General features: G+C 42.3%; 2 protein-coding genes across 13 annotated transcripts in view; one reads left to right on the forward strand and one right to left on the reverse strand.

Moving 5' to 3' along the window:
• The window catches only part of LOC108161375 (Ca(2+)/calmodulin-responsive adenylate cyclase), a 45,856-nt gene extending 31,722 nt beyond the window's left edge, over nt 1–14,134 (reverse strand). For 5 of the 11 annotated variants that reach the window (XM_033387047.1, XM_033387045.1, XM_033387038.1 and 2 more), the window contains exons 1-3: nt 14,023–14,133; nt 13,785–13,900; nt 12,674–12,806 (exon numbers count right to left, since the gene is read on the reverse strand). The gene's annotated coding sequence lies outside the window, so the exon portion shown is untranslated. The other 6 variants (XM_033387050.1, XM_033387048.1, XM_017295626.2 and 3 more) reach the window with 5 other exon arrangements.
• Nucleotides 14,135–14,760: 626 nt separating this feature from the next.
• Nucleotides 14,761–20,107, forward strand: LOC108164765 (SH3 domain-binding protein 5-like). Of its 2 annotated transcripts, XM_017300675.2 has the most exons (6): nt 14,761–15,076; nt 15,176–15,238; nt 15,315–15,733; nt 16,345–16,419; nt 16,510–17,754; nt 19,167–20,107. In XM_017300675.2, exons 1-6 carry the CDS (start codon nt 15,035–15,037, stop codon nt 19,378–19,380), a joined length of 2,058 nt encoding a protein of 685 aa, XP_017156164.1. In that variant the 5' UTR covers nt 14,761–15,034; the 3' UTR covers nt 19,381–20,107. The 2 variants fall into 2 exon arrangements, with proteins under 2 accessions (XP_017156164.1, XP_017156165.1); XM_017300676.2 differs by lacking the exon at nt 16,345–16,419.
• The last annotated feature ends 575 nt before the right edge of the window (nt 20,108–20,682 follow it).

The following is a 20,682-nucleotide window of genomic DNA, read 5'->3' on the forward strand; positions in this document are numbered from 1 at the left end:
GAGACGACAGAATGACAGTCGACAGGCCGTCGCGGAAAAGAGACATCAATGATAATTATAATAAGTTGAGCCCCCTGTTTCCTCCGCGTTTCCCCCTTCATAATCAGATCCAACAACGACAAGACAACGACCGTCACACACACCCCACCGCTCTTCCCTCTCCCCATCCCCCAGCTGCTGCTCGCTTGCTGCAAAAGGGTCGGGGAGCGGGGGGGCGGGGGCCGGGCGCCTCTTTCCGCCGTTTCTTATCTCTGTGTACCTTCTCCGTCTCTCGTCTTATCTCTTAGCGACGATTCATCGTAGTAGAGCGAGTAGAGAGTTTCCTGACCCCCCGCAAAAAAACAAAAAAAAAAGAAACCACAACAACACCAAAGAAAAAACAAACAAAAAACCAAAGACGAAAGACTGAAAATAGAACAAAAAATGTTACAACAATAAATATAGGGCACTGCAATCGTGATTTTTCGAATCCGGGGACACCCTAGAATCAAGAGATGTTTGGACGGCATCGATACCCCATAATCTAAAGATATTTAGACGGCATAGATACCCTATAATAAAGAGTTATAGATGCGGCGGGGGGTGTGCGCTGAAACAACACCCTTCGATCGAGACATTTCAACGCGGAAACATCCTGAAATTGGGATCTTGGAATGGGATTGGTTCCTAAAGTCAAGAGTTCTGAAAGGGAAGACGATCCTTAACCGAAACCATTTCTTGGTATTTTTTCTGGCATATTTCATAGTAGTTTTTTAGTATTTTTAAGTATTTCATAGTATTTTTTGTATTTTTTTTGTATTTTTAGTATTTTATCGTATTTTTTTGTATTTTTAGTATTTTTAATATTTTAGGGTGGTTTTTTCAGCTATTTTCCTTTATATTTATGGTATTTTTTGAAAAACATTTTTTGCTATATTGGTTTATTTAAAAAAAAGTATTTGTATGGTACTCATATTTTTTGTATAGCCTACCTCTAATATTTGTTTGGAATTTTATAGTGTTTTCTGATTTTTCTGGTATTTTTTCTATGGTATATTTGAGGTATTATATAGTATTCTTGCGATTGTTGTGCTTTATTAAGGAAATTGGTATTTTTTCTAATTAAACGGCATTTTATATAAAATTATCAAATTTGATACATTTTCATTTTTTTTTTTTAGTTTTGTTTTTTATATTATAATATTTAACTGCACTGTTGTTTCTTTCTACGAATCGGTAGTATAGGTCAGACTTTGGTGACGGCCCTGCCCTTGCGAATCTACCCCCTGAACCCCTCAGTATTAGCCTCTGCCCCACTGCCCAGCAACGGTGGTCGACAGCCCTCCTCCCATCAGAGTACAGGGGCGGATTCGCCGGCCGAAGAGGAACCTTCCCCGTCTCAACGTCTCTTCGAGATTATAAATTTCTTGTAGACAGGACCTTGGCCAAGACCCCTCTACCATTTCTCCGAAAGATTCGCCTTTAATCGTGAGTTATTGACCGGGGGAGACCTCCCACAATCTGTAATACCTCGAACCCCCCAAACCGCAATCGCAAATGCCCTTTGCACACTTTCTTCTCCCTCTCTCCTAAGTACAGAAAATAAATAACCTAAATAGAAGCCTATATTCATGTATATATATATAGAAAGCCTATATTGCCTATTGCCTATATCTCTATCTCTGTACTGCTATAAAACGATTGCATGTGCAATCTCTGTACTGTGCTGTGCTCTGTGCTGTTTCAGGCCTGTCCACTTGAGATTTGCAGTATTTTTTTTATTTTATCAGCAGCGGCGCCACTCGAAAGCTGATTAAAAAATATACCCCACAAGTGTTGCTCGCAATCGTCCCGCCCTCGCGTGTCCATCCATCCACCACTCGAATTAAAGTCAATAAAAAATTCAGTGATTTTTTGAAGGGAGCGAAAAATGCGGAGGAATATTCCTATCTTTATTTCGATGAATTCCTGAGAATCCGCTGTCATTGGCCACTGGAGGTGCCTCCTGCGGCACGGCATTTGCATGCCACATCGGAGGGTGGGGAGAGACAATCTAATTTCCGTCGCAGTTCCTGTTCCTGTTTGGCCTTTTCAAAGGGTCAAAGGGGGGGTTTCTGTAGGAGTTCCAAGGGTGGAAAGGGAGTACCTAATGGGTTCCAGGGGTCAGAAAGGAGCTCCTGTTGGGTCCCAGACTGCAAAAGGGGGGGGGTTCCTGTAGGTTCCAAGGGTCAAATTGTAATTCCTTTAGCGGTTCCAAGGGGTCAAAGAGTTCACTGACTCCAGCACCCAATCGATCAAGGGAGTCCGAGACACATGCAGAGCTCTCCACAGCACTCATTATTCTTTATAGAAGTCTCATCCCCAAGGTGCAATTACGCCTGAGCGAAAGGATACATTTTATCCAGAAAATTCATTCAAATGGCCTGTAAATACCATACAAATAGCACATAAAAATCAAACGAAAAATAAAATACTAAAAGAAGAAATTGCAAATAATATACAAAAAAATGCACCATTAAATGCCAGAAAAATACTATAAATACTAAATAAAGCAAATTAACTGATTTCAACTGCTTTTTAGATGAAAGTTGAACTATTTTGTTTTGAACCAAAGTGAAATTTTCCCTAAGCGAAGGGATACATTCGTTACGGATCCTTTAATTCCAGGATTTTAGAGTTTACTCGGAGAAAACCATCCATAAATTCTACAAGCTAAAAAAAATCTGATTCGATTTATTGAATCAGGAGTAAACAATAGTAAATAAATTATCTTTTAGCTTATTTTCAAGTGGAAATCAATTATCATTTCGTGTGTGTGTGTGTATGCGAGGGACAGGGGGCCCCCCAAGAAATTAAGTTCGGAATTAAGTTATCTTTGTTTTTTGTTTACCTTTTTGATGAAATTTATTAAATGAATTATGGCGGAAACATTGAGTACGAGAATGAAACTACATAAATATGAAACCATGATTCCCTGGGGGTATTACTTCTATTCAATGATTTTCTATATAGAATGTATATCATAATTAAGCCCATCACCCAAGAAACATCAAATTTCTATGCGATTACAGACCCCAGAATGGCGTGTCTTTCATCTTTCATCTTATTGGACACCCCAACAGCACATGTGTGCAACATCTGAGGGACACCGCGCGGCGTGCCGAGCCGGGGCCGTCTTTCACGCCTGTCTGTCACGCAAATAATGAGAGCAATACGAAAACAATACAAGAAATACAAGAAAGAAAAGGGGGAACAAAAAAAAAAACGACCCCACCAGAGAGACTCTACACATTAAAAAAAAAGAATATTTAAAAAAAAAATTAAAATATACTATAAATAGATCTACGTTCTATGGAAAACTATTGTTTGCTTTTTGTGTGGAACGTTGGAACGTGCACCCTGTGGAATGGGGGGAGGGGGTGGTGGGCGAATCGAATCTTGGGAATCAAAACTTATTTGTTAATCAATCAATTTGTATGTGTCGTCAAATGTTGTCTTGTCCGTCAACGCGCAATGATTCTTCCACTTAATTGCTTCCCATTTTGGACGGATCGTTAAATGTCTCTATAAAAAGTGCGGCGGATTATCATATGATCTCTTCCACCGCCTTCTCCTCCGACTCTTCCTCGACTACGGCCTGCTGCTTCCCTCTTCACCGCTCCACTTGAATTTTTTCGGTTTAGAATTTTCGTTATCTTTGCAAAAAATAAGAGATATCAACAAATTTTTAATTCAAATTGGATGGTGGGTTGTGGCAAGGTTAGGGGGAAGGAGGGGAGGGGATGGAAGGGGTCGGAGGGAAGATAGCTATAAAGAGACTTTGGAATGGATTAGTCATAGCTTGAAAAATGCCGGGTGTTCATGGGAAAAATTGGGGGGTAAAAATATTATCGTGGATGTACCAGAAATATACCAAATATATGGCAAAAGTATAATAATTATAAAGAAGAAATATACCAGAATATACTAAAAGAATACCAAAAATACCAAGATTTTACTAAATATATATCAAAAACATTCCAATTTGAGACCAAAAAAATACCAAAGAGTGAATAAAAAATATACCAAAGAGGGAACAAAAAAAATACCCAAGAGGGAACAAAAAATATTCCAAAGGGTGAACAAAAAATATACCAAAGAGTAAACAAAAAGAAAATACCAAAGAGTAAACAAAAAGAAAATACCAAAGAGTGAACAAAAAAATATAACAAAGAGTGAACAAAAAATATACCAAAGACAAAACAAAAAGAAAATACCAAAGGGAGAAAAAAAATATACCAAAGAGTGAACAAAAAATACCAAAGAGGGAACAAAAAAATACCAAAGAGGGAACAAAAAATATACCAAAGAGTGAACAAAAAGAAAATACCAAAGAGGGAACAAAAAATATACCAAAGAGTGAACCAAAAATAATACCAAATTACATGCTATCTTCAGTAACTTAATATTTTTTGATAGTTTATCTTGTGATCCAATTTACATGCATGGAAAATCCTTAATTTCTGCAAAACATCTCTCTCTCCCTCTCTCTCTCTCACTCTCCCTTTTTTTCCTTTCCCATGCGTTTCATCGGCTGTTACGTCGAGTGCTGACATTTGGCAAAACTAATTTCATTTATGCCTCCAAAAGTGTTGGCCAAACACTGAAGGAGAAGCAGATGCAGAGGCAGAGGCAGAGGCAGAACTCAAGGGGGAACGAATGCCTGACAGGTTCGAGTGTTGCCCCAAGGGGCAGTAACGGCCAATGAAGGGCAATGAAGAGGGAAAAGAACTGCCCAAGAGCGTGAACAGTAGGGAGGCACTGGCACCACTCGAGTGGAGGCGCCGCCGCCACTCCATTCATTCATGGGGTAAAAAAAAAGTGTTTGATAATTGGTCAGTCATCAGTCCATCAAATGGGAATGAAGAGGAGGAGCTTGAAGAGACTTTGCCACACTTTGAAGCAACTAATTGCAGGTCTAGTCTCCTCCTCCTTTAACCATTCGACAGAGTGTGTGTGTGTGTCTATTCCACTGTCAAAAGCCTGTCAGTCACTCCTCCATCTCCCTCTGTCTCTCTCTCTCTCTCTACTCTCCACACATCTCTATCGTTCGTTGCATGATTGATGGCATTGATTGATCGATGCTGCTCGACGCAAAGGCAATGCCTGATCATTGGCATGTCGATCAAATTAGCAATTAGATAAACATTCGAAACAATAAATAAATACAACAAAAAAACAGAGCGAGAGCGGGAGCGGGCCTACAACGCGCTACTGATCGGCTTATGACTTTGTTATGAAATTAAATTGCAAATTAAAATTATAATTAAATTGTTTAACAACAAGAACGAGCGGCAGAGCACAGGCTAACAATGTTTTTGTGGATACTCTTTTACCCGATGATGGAATACGAATTAATAAACAATATAATTAATAAAAATATATAGCTATGGGTGGCATCCCCCCCCCCCCCCCCCCCCCCCCCCCCCCCATTCATTTGAGTGGATTAGTTAGAGGATTTTCAGATAATGGAGCATTTGTGAGGTAGAAAAAACCCAATAGAGATATTCATATAAAATTATCTATAATTAATTGATAATTTGCATGTGTAATCCAACGAATGTGATCCCATTATTCTATGATTTTCTTTCTTTAATGCCATGGAATTTTCTTTCTCTCTTTTTCTTCCTTGACTGCTGTATCCTCGTTTTTTTTTAAACAAGTCCTTTACTTCCAAAGAGCATCAATGATTCGACGTTTTCGCCTCTTTTCGCTCTATAAATTTTCAACATGTCTGAGCACCTAAGCACACCATCGGACAGACAAAACAGACACGAAACGGAGGCGTCGCAACGATTTGGCTTGAATTTCGAACAAATTTGTTACGCGTGCGCCGCGTCGGCTTTTAAATTAGCTGCGAAATCTACGCCGCTGCTGCTGCTTTTTCTCTGCTACGCCTCTGCTTTGAGATTTTACGACACCACTTCTCTTTGGCTTTGCTTTTACTCTGCTCCAGCTTTTGCTCTGCTCTCTGTTATCTCCTCTCTCCTTTTATCCTACACATGTGATGAACGGGCTCTAGTCTTCATCTATCGACTCTCCACCAACCGACTCGCCAGAGGAGTCTCGGGTCTCCAGTGCTCTTCGCACTTTGCCGATGGCTCTGGCGCTCTCACTGCTCTCCCATTTATCGCCTGCTACTCTCCACTCCACACTCTACTAAAGCAAGGAGCATGTGTGCCTGTGTGAAATGAGATTGTGTACGTGCACAGCCGCTGCATCGTTTACAACCAGCTTTAAGCTTTTTCATCTCTCTCTCTCTCTCTTTGCCAGCAACTCTCCACTGCAATACTCTCCGCTTCGTCTCCTCACCGCTCCACACCCAGCCACGCTTCTCATCTCCTCTCCTCAACCAAGCCACTCTTCTCCTCACCATCTCCCTCCGCCACCCTAGCACTCGCAGAAAATTAAATCAATGCGCGCGCTTTTGGTGTAAGTAGCTTTATTTTATTTTGTTGCTATTTTTTGTTTCTTTTTTTTCGCTTCGAATACGATCAATGCCTGCGATGTGCTTGTTGTTGTTGTAGCCACGGAGTATCTCACTTTTAGTTTCAACGCCGCGGCGTCAAGCTGCTGTTTGAGCCATTTACACAGTTGTTGCTGTTTGGTCTGTTTGTCCGTCCCTCTGTCCATCTGTCCACTCGCCCCCCGTCTGGCGGGGCGGCCGGCACGTTTTTGTCAGGGTTGCCAGCGTGAGTTCATTTTAATTGCCAGCAGCAGCAGCAGCACACATTCCACAGTAGTCCGACGGACGAGACGCGACGCGACGCGAAACAGAGACAGACGGACACACAGATAGAAGTACGATTACGAGTCACTGCAGTGCCAGTGCCAGTGCCACCACCACAGAGGCTGCAACTTCGTCTAAAAGGAGCTTGGCTGCAATCATTTTGGGTGGGAAGGGAGGGGGGGGGGGGGGGGGTTTGGGGTCAAATTGGAATTCCTGGCAATAGATTTGATTGACTACCAGTTAAATACTCCTCAAAGTCCCATAAAAGGAGGGGCCCCGTCAAGTCTCATTTGCCTGAAAAGTTCATTCAACTTTTTTTCGCACTTGGAAAAAAAATATAAAAATTAACGAACAATTATGCCTTCAACAATTAGTTTTGTATAGGCATGTGGAGCCATGTGAGGTTAAGGGTTAAACATTAGAAGAAAAAGATGTCCCAAAATAAAAAGAAAGGATATTCCAAAGAGAATTCATACAATAATATAACGGCAACGGAAAGAAGCGGCAAGGCCCGCGGCTCTACTGTTATACCCGGTATCGTAGCCGATAACTGCCGCAAGCTTGATTTGGACCCGGATCCGTCGAATAACCTGGAACCAGGAACCTGCCACTGGAAATCGAGAATCACAGACCATCAGTCCCAGAGGCAGAGACAGAAGAAGACCTTCTCTCTGCTCTAGGGTCCACATGGATTCCGACTACATTTGGCCAGAAAATCTCACTGTTTTGGTGACTAGACCTCTGGAGACCAGACCCAGAGAAAACATCACGAATGAGCCTCAAAAAAATGGCTCAACCAATACGAGAAAGAAATTTGCAGGGAGTTTTCCAGCTAAATAAATATACTTGAGGGGATATACCATATCTAGGGATACTTCTGCTCAAAGATTGGAGGGATACTCGACCGATTCTCCATAGAAACTTCATCGCTCCTAACCCCAGAACTCCCCAGAGAATCGAAATCTAGAATTTTCACAAACTTTTGGCGCTTTTTTTCTCGACATTTTGCATATTTGAGTGTCAAAGAAAACAGGTTCTTTTACTGCAGTTTTAATGCCACAACAGACACACAGAAGTTGCAATGCCACGGTGTGTGGAGGTGGGGGGTTATGGCCACAATCGGTGGCAAATACATCAAAGTATTTGGGTCGCAAATGGCAATTCTCTCAGGGAGAAAATTGATTTCTAATTAAAATTAAAAAAGCATTTTGCATGTGCAAATGTTCTCACACGTGCCCGTGCCCCACCCTAAAGGCAAGGTCTCCCCCTCTCTCTCTCTCTTCATGTGTCACCTTTGCATGCCTCATGCCTCATGCCCCGTCGTATGTCGTATCTCTCGTTAGCCATTTGTGGGTCAAGAGTGACATTTGTGTTAACGTCTTTGGCTTTGCCTTTTTGGCCTTTTTTCTGCTTTTTGTTGTTGGAGGTGGAGGTGGAACCCTCCCCCACCTCCTTCTCCTCTGGTGCCCTGATTATCGAGAAAACAGGTGGGGGTGCGACACACACACACACACACACTGCTGTAATTTTTTGCTTCCTTTGGATTATTAAACGCTTGTCCCACATATCCCGCATCACCCAATCGAATGGGGGAATCGAACACGCCCCCATCCATATTCCACTTTCAAGCGCCAATTAGTGGCATGTAGGCGCTAAAATTAATTTGTTTGCCGCCAAATGTGGCACAGCAGCCAGCAAAATGTTTACAAAATAGCGGAGATCTACAGATCTACACAAACGGAACAGAAATGGAGGATTTTCGGAGGGGGGAAATACATAGATCGGAAATGTGGCTTCAACTGCCACTTGGGTGTGAAACACCCATTCATCGTTCATCGTTTAAAAGATCGTTGAAATACGTTTAAAAAACTAATTTACAAAGTCTTCAAAGATCGTGATAAAAGAGTTTTAACGAAGAGAGGAAATACCCTCCAGCAAATTGCACTTAATTAAATGGTTAACCATTGATTAGTGGTAGGAGAAATGACGAAAAACAGAACGAACATAAGGGAGGGGGAAGGGAGAGAGCAGGATTGTGCAAAGCTCGCGTGAAATTAAATGACAGACAAACAGCAACAACAAAGTGCGATTTCTCTTCTTCCCGGCGCCCGCATTGTGTTGTTGTTGCTGCTGAGAGACTAAACCGAAGATCACATGAAATGAAACGAAGCGGTGTCGTCCCGTTTGCCGACACGAACGATCAAGTCTCCCGAGAGGGACTGCTATGCATGCGCTTGCATTGCTGCGAGAGCCACCGATGGAATTGGAGAGAGCGAGAGCAAGAGGGAGAGATCAATGGGAATGAATTGCAAGTGTGTGCAATGCGTGTGCTTAGGTAAAGCGGAGTCAGTCCTCACGTTTCGTGGGTGGTTTACAAAAAAAAAAAAAACAACAACGAAGTGGGACTGCGCAGCGCTCGCGGCGTATGGAAAAACAGAAACACTCGCTCTGTCTCTCTATCTTTGACAAATGGATGATTGGCACATACACAATGAATATCCTTCTATTCCTTCCAAAGCGCTCTCTCTCTCCTTCTCCTTTCACTTTCTATATCCACAATGAATATTCTTCTATTCTTCAAACTTTTTACTCTTCCAAAGCCATCTCTCTCTCTCTCTCTTTTATAGAGTAGCTGTAGTGTATCTACTGTTCGTCTTTCCCCTATTCCCCTGTGTGTGTGTGTTTGTGTTATTTGTATTATTTTCAAACAAATGAACAAATTCTTTTGTTGCGAGCAAAATATGCGTTTTGGTTGACGGAGGTGGGGGTGACATAAAAATACAGGTGACAGGTTGCTGCCGCAGCCGCAGGAACGTACGTGACATGCATGCAAATGCATTATGCACATGCCCCTACATGTCGCACCTTGCGCGCTTCAAAGCTTCTTGCGATAACAAAAACTGTTTTTTTTTCGCAAAAAAAAAGAACTGAATGAAAGAATCACTTAAGGCGTTACAATTTTCGCTTGATTTCCACCCCTCCCCACCCACAAAGAAATGAAAGAAAATCAGGTTTAATGTGGGAGATGCCCTTGTTTTACAATTTTCATTTAGAAATGTTTTGTGCCATGGAGAATGGTGTGAAAAAATTAAAAATGGATTTCATGGAATTATTGGAAGATCTAATTTTTGTCGATTTTTTACCACATTTAGTACTTTCTTTCTCTTGGTTTTTGGCTTAAATTTAGCTGAATTTTTCCTTCTCGAATACTATTTCATATCATGCCCGAAATATCATTTGTCATAGACTACAACATTCAACGATTTGCAACGCTGTGGCAGTGAAACACTGTGCCTGTGGTTGGGGGCCCTTCTGCCCCTTTGCTGCGGTGGTACTGCCTGTTAGTGCCGCTGTTGACACGCTCTAGAGTGTCGTCTCTGAACCCAAGAGCATCCCATCCATCCATACGTATCATCTGCTTCATCTTCATCATCGTCGCGTTGCACCATTGCGTTGCAAACTGCGAGTAGGGGGAGGAGTAGGAGGAGGCAAAGTGCATTCTAATGAAAGTTCAATGAACTGTGAACCACACAATTCTCTCATTCTGTTCGCCCATGTGGATGCTCAGTCCTTCACTGATGCAGCTGCCTCCTCCTCCTCCCCTGGCGCTGCTGCTGCTGCCTCCACATATGTTGCACGCACATTGCAAATTAACACAAAGCTGCGTTGTGCTCCCCCTCCGACGACTCTTTCGCTTGCGTTTCAGCAAAAATTCATTTCTTATACGTATGCATGTAGATCTTTCAATGCTTCAATAGGTGTGGAAAAATATCTTTCAAAATTAATTTAATTAATTAATTTGTTTAAAAAAAAAACCCTCTAAAATCTGAAATATGAAAATATTTGCGGCAGAAAAAAGGTTGTTGATCTACTCGTTACACTTCACATTCGTTACTCGCTACTCGAACTAGTTGGGTAATGACACTCGCTACGATATACTCGTTACATGTCACACTCCTTACTTTCCACATACCACTCGTTAGATGCAACTTGTACCCCACTCATTACATAACATGGCTCAAATCTTTACTCGTTACTTTTCGCTATTAGCAACTCTTTAAGTACGAACTCTAAAATGTGCACTCGTTACATTCTATTTTTTGTTCTTGTTTCCCACTAGTTATGTACACCCTCCAAGCTCCTACATGCCACTTCATGCCACACTCGTTACATGTGCTACACTCGTTATGTATGTCACTCACGTCACGTGATGGCTGGCCCCCATGAATATCCTTGAACTCGGAAAGAGTGAAAACACTTTCGGGGGCGACCTTTTAGTGTAAACAATAAAAATGGAATAAATGAAATATTTATGCACTTAAGAGCCACACAACAACAATAACAACAACAACAATAATAATATAATAGCCATAAAACCAAAGCACACACGAGAGAAACAGAGAGGAAATGCAACCGAGAAGAGGCAATGCCACATGCCACTGACAACAAGAGGCAAGAGCCAGCAGCAGCAGCAGTAGCAGGAGGCAGGAGGTGGCTAGCACATTGTTTCGTGTGAAAAAGAAGGCCAATGAGTAGGCAGAAGGCCAATGCACCAGCCACAAGATACTATATGTATCTTTTTGGGGGAAGATACTCCTCTCTTCGTAGGTTTCAGGGATCCATAGGGAAGCAAAAGAGAAAGAGTGTGAGATCCACAAAAGGTGCCAAAAATAAAAGAAGTTCCCCTAAGCGAAAGGACACACTATTCCAATAAGAGAATATACACTGTCTGGTCTGTAGGTCCCAATGCAATGGGATCTCCAATATTTGTCGTACACCAAAATGTGTGCCTCCGTCAGACAGAGAGAGAGAGAGGGAGAGGAAGAGACATCGCGCGACTCTTTCCCCCTTTCAAAAAATATTCTATCAATTGCAAAATAAAAAAAGAAACAAAGGGCCCGCATAATTCGAAGTCGGGACGACAAAAAGCTTCCCAAGGACAGGGGACAGAGAGCCGCCCTTGGAGCAGAGAACGAGAGGAGGGGCAGAGGCAGTCAGACAGACAGAAGAAGAAGGGGCACACAACATTCCTGCAACGGCAACAGAGTTCCACAGAAAATGTTATTTGATTCCCATATGATTGTAACAGATTTAACAGAAAGCACCTTAAATATTATTCATATTTCACACCCAAAGATTTACCCAAAAAAAAACGAAACATTTTTCAATTAGTTTACTGCAAATTTCCTATGAAATGATCTTTGATTAAAGACATTGGAAAATCGGGGATTCACATAGAAACAATACATTTACCATAATTTAACCTAACAAATATTTGAACACACATTGCCACATCTATTGAGGTTAGTTTTTAATGGTTTTTTTTAGATTCTAAAAACAAATCAAACGGATTTCATCCAAAAATTGGGTTACGATTCGAATCACAGTTCGGTTCAAAGAATTTCCTTACAATTCCTTGACAGAATTCCGATTCTTGTAGATTCTATTATTTGTACACCAAAGAACTCAAGTTTTCTCTTTACTGAACTCTAGATTAGCCTTGGAATTCTTTTGAGGAATTCAATTTCCATAGATTTCTATAATTTACGGAAATTTTTCTTTACATTCCGTTTATTTTATATAAATTTAATACAAAACGCCTGTTCATCCTTAGAATACCAAAGATTTCCCTTAAGAAACTCAGATTTCTTTAGAAATTTTTAAAAGTTCTTGTTTTTTTATAAGTTTTCCACTCGATTTCCTTCATTTTAAATGCAATTTGCATGGAAAACACAAGAATTTCATCTACCATTTTCTGTGCCCAAAAATGTTCTTCTGTTTAAGAGCTTTTTTTTTTGTAAATATTATTTAAAAAAAAAAACAGGAACCGGTGTTTGTCGTGGCCTCCCCTCTGGCATATAAAAATCCAGAAAAAAACGGAAGCAGTGGGGGGAAAATATTCCCTTATGAAGTGGAAAAACTTACCCGTGCAACAACAGAAAAAAAGAGCAACAAATGTGCTACAGAAAATGCTGCAATGAAAGTTTCGGTGTTTGGGAATTTCCTTTTCCTTTTTTGGGCTTTTCCTTCCGTCCTTTTTGGCTGTTTCCCGATGCTGCTGAAATAGAAGAAGGTGGGGGGTGGGGGTACAGAAAGAAAGAAATAAAAAGAGATGAGCAAAAGATAAACTGGAATGCAGTGGCGGTAGAGATGTAGTTTTTGGTGTTGTTGCAGGTGGCTTTTCTCTGAATTTTCTTTGGTTTTCGGTTATCTAACGGTTAGCCCTTTTGGGCCGGGACCGAAAAGGTTGCCGGTTGACATTTTTTTTTTTTTTTTTTTGCAAGGGGAAGAAAGACACAAAGAGAGAGAGAGAGAGAGGGAATGCAAGGAAGCGGAAGCATAACGGTGTTGCCACTCAGCTGCTGGCTGCCTGCTTGCCCTGCCAAATAACGTTATTGATTTTTTTTTTGTTTTTGCTGCTGTTTTTTGCGGCTTCTGTTTTTGTTTTCGCTTTTAGTTTCCGTCTTTTTGCTGGTGTGTGCGTGTGTGTGTGTATTTTCTACTGCTTTTGGTGGTTCTTTCTGTGTCTCACTCTTCCTTCTATTCTGCTTCTTCTCCGTCTCTTCCTGCTGCTGCTGCTTCTTCTCCTACTCATCCTGCTATTCTGCTTCTTCTTCCTTCTCGTCTCTCCTCTTCTGTCTCTCTTCCTCCTTTCGGTGTCTCTGCTTCTTCTCCCCCTCTTCCTGCTTCTGCTGCTGTAAGCCCAAAAAAAGGCGTGTAGCAAGAGCCAACGCAACGTCTAAGCGCATCCCATAGACAACACACACACAAGCACACAACGCCGACGGCATGCGGCAACACGCACACATAAGAGCGACAGAGACAGCTAGAGAGAGAACAAGAAGAACCGAAAAAGACAAAAACTAAAAAAAAAACCAAAAGCCAAAAGCAAAAAACGAGTTAAGACGCAGACAACCCAAAGACAATGCGTCCAGCAGCACACAGCAGAAAAAAGCCGCAGCCAACGTTTTCCTATCGGACTGCATTTTCATGCCCCAACATTTTTTGGATGTCTTTTTTTTTTGGGTTTAATTACTTTTTCTTTGGAGCTGCTGCAGTTTCTTATTTTCCTTCCTCAAAGGCGCGCGCGCAATTTATTTTGTTTTTAAGAAAAACAAAAAAACCGTTTTTACACACACTTTTCTTGGCAAACTGCAAAGAGGGGAAAACACCGAAAAAAAAGTGTTAAGAGTTGAGAGTTTCGAGTTAGTCGCGTGCCGACGAATAGATTTTCAAAAAAAAGGGCTTTTCTTTTATCCACTCTTGGTGCTTACAGCTATACTCGAGATTTTTTTGTTCTTAACGCAAATGCGTCCGACGATTGGCGACAGCGAGATTTCGCAAACTAAACAAACGCTCACGTTTTAAATGAATACGGAGCGACCAGTGTGACCGCGGATTTATCGTTAAAACATACCGTCCGACCCTCAGAAATACACCAAAATATACCGTCTCATTTAAAAAATATACCGTAAATATACTGACGAATTCAAGATCTATTTTACATATTCCTCAATGTTGATATTCCGTTGAATATTACTAGCTAGATAGAACATTATACCGTAATAAACTGACGAATTCAAGATCTATTTTACATATTCCTCAATGTTGATATTCCGTTGAATATTACTAGCTAGATAGAACATTTAGCCATGCCCAAATATTTGTATGCAATTAATGAACCTATTTTCTAATTGACTGGCTTATTTTAAACACTTGCTTTTATTGCATTTTGCGTAAAAAGAGGTTTTTCTGTTACGTTTTATTTGTTTGACCTTTTCGCTAAAACCTTTTCTAGACAAAATCCCGTAAAAGCAAGTATTTGAAATAAGCCAGTCGAGTAGAAAATTGATTCATTAATCGGATAAAATTATGTGGGCAGGGCAGAAAGCTCTATCTAGCTAGTAATATTCGACGGAATATCGAAAACGGGAAATATGTATAATATAACTTGAATTCGTCAGTATATTTCGGTATATTTCTGATGTCGGACGGTATATTTTATCGATAGCTCGCATTTGTTGTTGCAAAAGCTCCGCGTCCGCTCCGCTCAGCCCTGTAATATTTGCTCTTAATTTTTGATTGTTTTTTGTGATGTGGAAATGAAACGAATTTGCGACAGCAAGTGACACACAACTAAAGTGGAAACGCAGAAGCAGCAGCTGCACTGCCTTCGTCATGCCACAGCGCTGCCAGTGCCAGTGAGAGAGTGAGAGAGAGCGCCCCCAAAAGTGAAAACGTTCTGGAAAATCAGGCGAATCGCAGAGCAGAAAAGACAGCAGTGCAATGTCAACAGAAAGCAATACGCCCGTGGATCCGCGTGTCCAGGTATGTGGGTGGGTGGGTGGTTGTTTGTGTGGGTGTTAGGACTGTGCTAGAAGCACTGATGAGACGACATCTCCCCTCCTTCCGAAACTCTCCCCACAGATCGAACTGGAGAAATTGAATTCTGCAACGGACAACATCAATCGATTCGAAGTGGAGCTCGATGTGAGTGTTTTTCTTTTTGTTTGGCATATTGATTTTTCACTCATTCACTCCCTTCTTATTGTCTGTGCCCCAAAAGGAGTCCAAGTGCGAGTTCAAGCGTCTGCTGGCGGAGAGCGTGGTGCGCATCAAAGCGGCCGCCCACAAGCTGGGAAATTCGATTGATGCCGCCAAACCGTACTACGAGTCGCGCATCTATGCTGCACAGCTGGCGAAGGAGACGCAACAGTCTGCGGCCAATCACGAGAAGGCCAAATCCATTCATGCCACCGCCAAGGAGATGGTATACTTGGCCGAGCAGGGACTCGGCGAGAAGTCAACATTGGATACGGCCTGCCAGGAGATGCTCAGCCATGCTGCCAGTAAAGTGAATCAATCGCAGCTGGAGGTCACCGACACACGGAATGCACTGAAAATGTGCCAGCTGAAGCTGGAGGTGGCCAACAATCGGGTGAACAAGCTGCAGGGACAGCTCAAGCAGGCGCTACGTGCATCCAGGTACACTTCTGGCTCTATAGATGGTGCAGGATCTATACAAATCTATGGGATAGAACTATACGAATTTTGGGAGCTTTTGTTTCTTGGTTAAATGATTTGTTTAACAATATTTTATATAGCTTTTTATAGTGAAAACTTTAGTTTCTTTAGTTTTATAATACTTGAATTATGATACATACTTAATATGTAGTTATCGAGTCATCGAAAATAATCGATTTCGAATTTTATTTATGTCTGTGGTCCGTTTTTAATGATTATAAAGCCATATACCGATTGATATGTAGAAATAGAAGTGTAATATATATTGAGACTGATCTATCGAACTCTTGGTATTCATCGATAATTCTCGATTAAGAGCTGTTGTCTGTTTTTAATGGATATGGATTCTTTTAACGATTAACACATAAATATAGATGTAATTTTGATAGAAAGAGATCTATAGATCATATTGATCTAAAATCTAAGCAGTTTGGTGGATTTTCTTGGTTTTCCTTTTGGCTACATTCTTATTTGTTCTTGCTCTTTTCTTTTGCTTTTGTTTCTTTTTCCTTTCTTCTGTTTTTGAATTTCTCCTATGCTTTTCCTATCCTTTTTTTTCCGTTTCCTTTTAGATTGCAGCTCAAGCGCAATTTACTTTTGTTGAGATACTTTAGCATTATGCACGCCCTGCACTGTACCTTGTGTTCGTGAGTATGCCTCACCCGCCCACAAGCACTAATGCGGGGCATGCCCCCTCCCCAAACGCTACTCGTTCTTGTTCCTCCCGCATCCCGCAGGCCCTACTACGAGACGCGTGCGAACTACAACGGACTGCTGAAAGCCCAGAAGCTGCGGGTCAACGAGCTGGAGGCAAAGGTCAGCGCCGCCAAGCTCACCTACAACGAGGCCTTGAAGAATCTTGAACAGATCTCCGAGGACATCCACCGACAGCGACAGCAGCGCAACAATCTCCTAAACTACGAGGCCATGCTACGGCAGGTGGACGCTGTGGATGCTCTGTCTGGCGGTGGAATGCAGAGTGCCAGAGGCAGGGACGATGACGATGATGCTGAGGTGGATCTGGAGGAGGAGGAGGACTATCTGCGTATGCCCGATCGTCTGGGCAGTGCGGGCAGTCCGCCGCGTCAGTGTTTGAGCGATCCGCACGATTGTCCCCATCTGCTGACGGACTTTGAGGCGGTGCTGACGTTCCCCCAGAAGCTGGCTGGCGGTATGCACAAATCGGCCAGCACCAGCGCCACGGATGGCGACACCAATCTGTTCTCGGTGCAGGCCCAGGGACTCCATGCCCCCTACGAGGTGAAGCAGCGATCAGAGTCCGGCAGCGGTTCCCTGGGTGGATCGGCCTCGGCATCGGCCTCAGCATCGGTCTCGGGAGCACCGGGCGACAACGACATTGAGCAGTGGACGGAGATCCGGTTGTCCCACTCGGACAGCACCAGTTCCAGCTACTCGAATCAATCGCTGCTGGATCAGCACGGCCTGGAGGGTGCCGGTGGCTGCGGCAGTGGAGGAGGCGGCGGCGGCGGCCTGGGATATGGCCTGAACCGTGGCGGCGGCTACGATCCGGATGTTCTGTCCCAGCACTCGGGATCGTCCTCGGATGAGCCCAAGCGGAAGGTGACCTGCACCACTATATTCCAGGACGACGGCAGCCACTCCGCCAGCGGCGGTGGTCAGCAGATGAGCCGCAAGCAGAGCCTCAGCCAGTGGCTGTCCCGCTCGAACAGCTTCAAGAGCAGCGGCCGGAGGCAGAGCTTGGATCTGTTGATCGATGCGGGGGACAAGGTGAAGGATGCGTTTAGCTACGGTTTTCAGAAGGTGGGCCGCAGTCTGGAGAGGCGCAACAGCGAATCGGAGATGGCCGCCACCGAGGGCGGCGGGGCCGAGGCAGAGGCGCTGCTGGGTACAACGACGACGGCAATGTCATCCTCGGGCAGTGCGGGAGGAGGCGGAGGCAGCACTAGTGGCGGCGTCGTCGGCAGCGGCGGCGGACCCGGTGACTTTTTCCTCTTCAGCAGGTCAGTAGATGGTGTAGGGACGTCGGGCGGCAGTGGCAGTGCGAGCGGCAGTGGCGGGAGTGGCGGTGGCGGTGGCGGTGTCGGTGGCGGACGAGGCCTGCTAAACTCCCTGCAGAGCCGCCTGACGAAGCTCATTTGAAAACAGTAATTCTCAAATAATCAGAAATTATCCGATTTACGATCCATCGAATCCATCGATGATCCATGAAATAAGCCATCGATGATTTTTATGCACCCATCTTATCCACCGAAAACAACAGTTAAAAAAAAGACAACCAACCAACAACAAAAAAGTACAGCAATTAGAAACAACAAAATTAATTAATGAAACGACAAATTGGCTGCTTTGATATGATCTCTCTCTCTCTCTCTCACGCTCTCTGCTTTTTGCTACCATTTGAAAAAACAAAACATAAAATATAAAAACACATTCTCCCAAGAACAAAATTAACCGCAACTACAACAATAAAGTACAACCTACAACAACAGCACGAACGCACACTCGCTTAAAAAATAGAATAACCAAAAAACTTCCTCCCAACAACAATTGCAACAGCAGCAACAACAGCAAAAGTAATAATGTTCTGTATGTACTGCTCAAAAACTTAAAAGAGAGAAAAATTATTTGTATATGTTGTGTTTTTGCCCACCCTCCCCTTACCCGTTATGTTTTCAGTTTCAACTCTCACCGACATCCCATTGTCCCCCTCCACCCCTTCGACCGACCGCACGTTTGTAATAGCTGTATGGCATTAGACTTTGATAAAAAAGCTGCGAAGAGAGAGATAGCATGACAGACAAAACGCAAATTTAGTGATCGTAGCAGTCGATCATCTCTGCTCCCAGCTAAACAGGAAAGCCAACTGGACGCATATGTATATCCATCTCTCTCGCTCTCACTGAATGCTTTTCGCCGGCAAAGTCCAATGCCAAACGGCACTCATATGAGCAAAAGCTTCGTTGGCTCTCACACACTCACACAATCTCTCGCGCTCTCATTGTCTGATCCTTAGTTTGTTTGCTGTAAATGTAATCGCTGTCACCACTTTGCCTGCTGTCTTTTGAGCTAAGCGAGCTGCACCATACAATCAGACCGCTGTTGAATGTCTGCTTCTCGTTTAGGCTATCTACACCTCTCTTTCTATCTGTCTGTCTCTGATGCTGCTTAAACACCCGCTCTTCATTTATATGGTATATCGCTCTCACCCACATTGCTCTTCTCCACCCCCCACTTTTATGCTACAAAAAAGAAAACAACCGTTTGCTATCCACTACACTCTACACTCTATCGTTCTCGCTCTCTCTCTCGCCTCAGCTCAGACTCTATTCTTCCTTGGTTGTTGTGTATTTGTTTTTCACGTAATCCGTTTGCCGTACAATACAATGATAACTTAATAAACCTAACTTTACAGATCGTCAGAGCCTAAAGAGTTACTATCCGATGAGCAGGTTGAGAATTTACTATTAAATCATTCGGTGGACGAGCACGGTGCTATAATAGTGGAAGAACTTAAGTCGCCAAAAACTACAACAACAACAACAAGCATGCATCACACACACCAACAACAACAGCAGCAGAAACAACATCATCAAGCGCTAAATGTGGTAGGAGCTTTGTTGTTCTAAGAAACGAAATGTTAGTGACTCTCGCCGACAACGAGATACCTTTACTAGAGCACACAACAAACATACACACACACACGCAAACAAACACACACACACGAACACATATTAAATTATGGCAAAATTTTTACTCTATGAGTATTTTGGTGGGCATGGGCATCGACCCGCAAGAAACGAAAAGAAAACAATTAGTCAAAATGTAGTACATATCATCAATCCCAAAATCCAAATACATTTACATTACACGGACACACAAACTATGTTCTAATCCTAACAAAACAAAATGTGCAATAATTTTTGTGTGTTATTTAGAGGCATACGAAAAATAAGATGGTTACATTTTATGCTGTTTACAATAAGCAAATAACTAAAACGCTAGTCAAAAAACGAAATCAGTTACAAATGTTTTTAGTGTGTATTTAAACATTCAGCAGAAGCATAAACACAACAAAAAAAACCCAAAAGAAAACAGTAATACTTACAAATAATAATTGTACAAATAATGTTATTTGTGGCGTATGCAGGAAGCGGACTGGTAGCGACTTTCCTTTATCGAAAGATTTTAATTGTGAAATTGAAATTCTACATATAGTATGTATATTCTTGTATCTGTTTCTATATCCACTATTCCATTCATTTTCTGCCTACGCCACTGAATGTTACATACATAAATACAACATTTATTGATACCTGCATTACAATTATATATGAAGAGTATGTATTCTAAAAATCGATGTGCGTTTCATTCAAATGGGTGACGGTTATTTAAATTACCTGTTAAAAAATAACATTGATCGATACCTGCATACAAATTACATATACATACGTATGATAAATCAATGTGTTGTTATTTCTGGGCAGATTAACAGGGTATTTACAATTTCATTTTTGTAAATTACTTTCAAACATAACTGTATAGTATAGCTTGACTACCGCTTCCAGTGCCACAGCATATCGATGTATCGCGCCTGACCATCGATATACCACCTGTCGTCCTCCCCATGGCCTCTGGGGTCAGCTTCAGGATGAAAATTTTGTGTATTTTATATACTGTTTCATATAATTTGACGTCGATATTGTGTTGAAGGTATTTATCAATTTCATCAATCTATTAAATTAGCATTTTCCCCCATTCACTTTCAAACAATTTTTCGCTCACCTTTTGGCGCTCACCACTCGCATCCAGTGGATAGTATAGATTACCGAACTTCTTCACCCTCTTTACCAATGCTCCAATTTAGAACCCGTGTAGAAATGCCATTTAGAAATTGTTTTCGTGATCAGCATCGAGCTGCTCATCTTTGG

This window comes from Drosophila miranda, chromosome XL, assembly GCF_003369915.1.
Source record: "Drosophila miranda strain MSH22 chromosome XL, D.miranda_PacBio2.1, whole genome shotgun sequence".
Lineage (NCBI taxonomy): Eukaryota > Metazoa > Arthropoda > Insecta > Diptera > Drosophilidae > Drosophila > Drosophila miranda.

Coding starts and splice junctions, on each gene's coding strand:
- LOC108164765 (XM_017300675.2), top strand. CDS start 15,035: ATGTCAACAGAAAGCAATACGCCCGTGGATCCGCGTGTCCAG. Junction 15,077..15,175: donor CCGTGGATCCGCGTGTCCAG/GTATGTGGGTGG, acceptor CTCTCCCCACAG/ATCGAACTGGAGAAATTGAA. Junction 16,420..16,509: donor CTGCACTGTACCTTGTGTTC/GTGAGTATGCCT, acceptor CGCATCCCGCAG/GCCCTACTACGAGACGCGTG.